Here is a 4,119-nt window from a genome sequence, read left to right on the forward strand (position 1 = left end):
CTCACCATAGATTCCGACGAGCTCGGCGTTGCCAACAGAGTTGATCGTGTATTCGGAGGAGTTTCACCTTGTCACTTCCATTCTCTAGCATTCAGCGAGAATCACTTAGCTGCCCCCTCATGCAGGGTATTTACGCCGACAGCTTGACCTTGAGGCGCTGCATCGTTGCAGCGTTCTCTTCGCCCGTGACGTTCAGGGCCATACGTTCCAGACAATTCCTCCGCCATTCGAGGCGCGAAGTGGCGGCGTATAAGAGATGAGGCCCTACCATTCATGTGTAGAGAGTTATGATGTCTCCGCACGGGATTTCGGCACCAGATGCTACAACCGGTCGGGCAAAGAGAAGACAGACAGGAGGCGCCTGTCAGAGGTGGCCGGTTTTGGTAAGGACTTGTCTTGGAAAGAAATTAAACTGTTTAATGACAAGAAAACCGATTACATTGCGTTATGGGATCGGGGAATTGGCACCGAGAACGTCCGTCGCGATGAGCGGCGGTGGGGCGACTCTCTGCGCACGAAGTTCAGTTTACCCTCGCAAGCGAGGGTCCGAAATCCGAACCACTCGTACACAGCACGTATAAACGCGGGCGCCGCTCGGGGCCGCGTGATGGTACATATAAACACTGGCGGCGACTCGGGGAGGCGTTGGCGGCGTAAGCTGTGGCGGTGTCGTATACGCGCAGGGCCGTCTTCTCCGCTTTCCGTTCGTTCTTCTATTTTCTTTCGTTCGTCGGCCCCCAGCGAATTCTTCGTAGCCCCTGACACGACCTCCCTTTAGAAGGATCTGTCCCCAGGTCCTTCACCGAGTTGGCGCCCGATGGAGCTATCCGCGAGCTCTGTGGGTGTCCGCGTTGTTTGACGTCCGTTCGTATCCAGAGACGCAACTGTGCACGAACGCTTGCGCACTTGCTCGATGCTGGCGTTTTTTTTTTCGTTGCTCCGGATGAACTTCGTTTAGTGGGCGTTCATTTCGAAGAGGTCGGCGAATTTCAAACTGACTTGATTTTTGCGTACCGTGGGATTCGTTTCGTCGGACGTGAACTTGGGAGCACTTACGGCGTTGCGTTGGTCACGTCGCTTCCGTCGGCGATTGAGTCTGTGTAGCTTCTTGCGGGTTTGATGCGCGTGGGAACGTTGGCGTGCGTTTCGTCTGGTGGCGAGATGCGTTCCGTGAAAGTCGCGGAGTTCGGTGCGTTGAGGGCGTTGTTTTGCTCGAGGTGTGCGTTTCGTACGGTTCGGGAGCCGTTTGTCCTTTCGTTCAGCCTGCGGTGGCACGGCGTTGTCGTGAAGTGGCGCGGCTGATCGGACAAATTCGTTGCGACTCCTTGCTCGCCTTCGCCGTGGTTGCCCTCGGAAGTGAAGTGGTGGGAAAGTGGGCGTAGTTCGCCTCGCTCGTTCGGTCCCACAATCTTTGGCGTCGTAGGCGTGGCTTCCTCGGTAGGGCATTCGATGCCTTTGTCTGGGTCGGTCTCGTTCGTTGTCGTTCTCGCCGTGTCCGTGTCGTTGCTAAAGCTCTGGTCACTTGCCGGTTGTTTCGAAAGTGGTGCGGTAGGCATTCCTCTCGCGCAAGTAGGCTCGATGGCGTCTCGTTTGCCTGGTGCCCGTACGCTCACGGCTGCATCCTCCTGTACCATGGGGGTGTTTGTCGGATGAGTCTCGATCGGAGCAGCGGGCGCCGGGGAACTTGTACGTTCCGGCTCGAACGGGCCGCGTGCGCTGGGTGCGTAGTTGCTCGTAGACGGGTTCATCTGCGCGAGTGCGGTGTCGTTCGTTGGGTGAACTCGGGCTGGAGCAGCGGGTGCCGGAGAGCTCGTACGTTCCGGCTGGGTTGAACCACGTGCGCTTGGCGTTTCGTTTCTCGTGGCAAGGTTTGTTCCTGCGGTTGTTACGTTCGCTGGCCAAGTCCGGAAGGCAGCAGCGGGACCGGAGGGTGTCATGAATAGCGTTTCCTCCGTGCGTGCTGGCTTGGTCGTGTTCCGTGCGTCGGGCGTTTCGTTGGTCGTGATCAGCGCCTCTGGTCTGGGTACGATGTCGTTCGTCAGCGGTACCTGGACTGGAACAGCGGGTGCGATGGTTGTCGTGCGTACCAGCTCGGGTGCGTTCCGTGCGCTGTTCGTTTCGGCTGTGGTGGTGAGCTCCACCAATCCGGGCACGATGTCGTTCGTCGCCACTGGTGCGTTTTGTGCACTTTGCGTCTCGATTGTCAGGGTCATGTCCACCAATCGAGGAGCGTTGTCGTTGGTTGCGTGGACTGGGGCCGGGACAGCATGTGCGGAAAATTTCGTATGCACTGGCTCGGTTGCGTTCGGTGCTCTGGGCGTTTCGTTCGTGAGCTCCACCGATTCGGGTACGGTACCGTTCGTGGGCGAGGTCTGGACCGGAGGAGATAGTGCCAGGTGCGTGCTGCGTTCTGGCTCGTGCGCGCTGCGTACGTGGCGCGTCTCGTTGCTCCTTGCCGAAAGGACCTGCGCGTTGGTGGTGTAATTCGTCGGTTGGCTCGGTGTCAGAGCAGCGGTTGTTCGCGATCTCGCCAGGAATTCACTGACCTTCGCTTGCGTTTCCGTAATCGTGGCGATCACCTGGGAGAGGTCCAGTGAGCGGGCGGTGCACCGTTTTGCATGCGTCGTTTCGTTCGTGTGCGTGCTGTTGTGCGTGCTGCGCGTCTCCGGACCAAGGTGTGCGTCGTGTCGTTGAAGGCTTCCCGCTGGCTCCGGCACCGTGGAAAACGTGTGGCCGACTCTCGCCAGTTGTCTCCGAAGACGTTCTCGTTCTTCGCGCAGCCTCCTGTTCTCGAATAGCGCCGCTTGCAGGTTCGTCTGCCGCTCGTCGTAGGCAGCCTGAAGTATCGTTGGCACATTCGATCGTTTGGAGAGCTGGCGACGTTTTTCGTTGTCCTCTAGGAGACGCGAGACGATGTCGTCCTTACGGCCAGAGCAAGGGAGCCTTCGTGATCGTAGTTCGTTCACCAACTGCTGCTTCTTCGTTGAACACAGGACGTCGCGTTCCGTTGAAGTCAGCAGCCGGTCGATCACCGTTGACGTGGAGTCCGTCGTTGCCCCTCGTCCGCGTGCACTCTCGTAGTCGTGGTGCAGTTCGTCCGCGTCGTTCGTCTCCTCGTGCGTTCGTTCCGTGGCCTCAAATCCTGATCCTGTCGACTGCGCCATGTCAGAGGTGGCCGGTTTTGGTAAGGACTTGTCTTGGAAAGAAATTAAACTGTTTAATGACAGGAAAACCGATTACATTGCGTTATGGGATCGGGGAATTGGCACCGAGAACGTCCGTCGCGATGAGCGGCGGTGGGGCGACTGTCTGCGCACGAAGTTCAGTTTACCCTCGCAAGCGAGGGTCCGAAATCCGAACCACTCGTACACAGCACGTATAAACGCGGGCGCCGCTCGGGGCCGCGTGATGGTACATATAAACACTGGCGGCGACTCGGGGAGGCGTTGGCGGCGTAAGCTGTGGCGGTGTCGTATACGCGCAGGGCCGTCTTCTCCGCTTTCCGTTCGTTCTTCTATTTTCTTTCGTTCGTCGGCCCCCAGCGAATTCTTCGTAGCCCCTGACACGCCGACCGTTGATGTTGATGTTGTTGTTGATGATGATGATGATGATGCCCTCTAAGTTTTTGGCACGTACCCACAAGGGGGAATTCTTCATCCTCTTCATTCTTTTCATACATCCTTTCGTCCGGGAAATAGCAAGGCCAGTCCCACGAACCCCCTTTTCAACGTGCACATGTGCTTTTTAAGTAGCCCCCAGGCTGTTTTGTGCAGATTAAAATCGCCACCAGTTATGATCGGCATATTGGGATAGTTTCAACGCAAATGCTGAATCCACTTAAAATGGGCCTAAAATGCGCGCTTCATACACAGCGATAGTGCACGGATAGAACAAAGACATTTTTGAAGCAAAGTTTTACTACTTTCGTCCAGCGATTTCGTGGAGGATGCGCAAATTACCTTTTTAGATGCGAAGGCATCTCATTCACTCGCCTTGTCCCTGCATCCGGCGTCGTCGTCGGCATCCACCCCTCCCCCATTCTCCTCGCCGCGCCAGCTGCGCTCTCCGCCGCTCACCCCCTCTCCTCTCCGATAGCGAACACTCTCTCGCGACTCGAGG

At 57.2% G+C, this 4,119-nt stretch overlaps 1 protein-coding gene across 1 annotated transcript; it reads right to left on the reverse strand.

The window, feature by feature from the left end:
• Positions 1-437: 437 nt before the first annotated feature.
• LOC144156148 (uncharacterized) lies at positions 438-3,537 on the reverse strand. Its single transcript, XM_077687985.1, has 2 exons — positions 2,547-3,537; positions 438-2,465 (listed from the first exon to the last, which is right to left on the reverse strand). The coding sequence occupies exons 1-2, from the start codon at positions 3,162-3,164 to the stop codon at positions 1,053-1,055; spliced, it is 2,031 nt and encodes a 676-aa protein (XP_077544111.1). The 5' UTR covers positions 3,165-3,537; the 3' UTR covers positions 438-1,052.
• Positions 3,538-4,119: the final 582 nt, after the last annotated feature.

This window comes from Haemaphysalis longicornis, unplaced genomic scaffold, assembly GCF_048455015.1.
Source record: "Haemaphysalis longicornis isolate Haplotype H1 unplaced genomic scaffold, Haemaphysalis longicornis Haplotype H1 scaffold_1, whole genome shotgun sequence".
Lineage (NCBI taxonomy): Eukaryota > Metazoa > Arthropoda > Arachnida > Ixodida > Ixodidae > Haemaphysalis > Haemaphysalis longicornis.

Excerpts from the sequence above, each read along its gene's own strand:
- LOC144156148 (XM_077687985.1), bottom strand. The coding sequence starts at position 3,164 with ATGGCGCAGTCGACAGGATCAGGATTTGAGGCCACGGAACGAACGCAC. Across the intron at positions 2,466-2,546 it reads TTACGGAAACGCAAGCGAAG|GTCCTTTCGGCAAGGAGCAA; the intron begins GTCAGTGAATTC and ends ACCAACGCGCAG.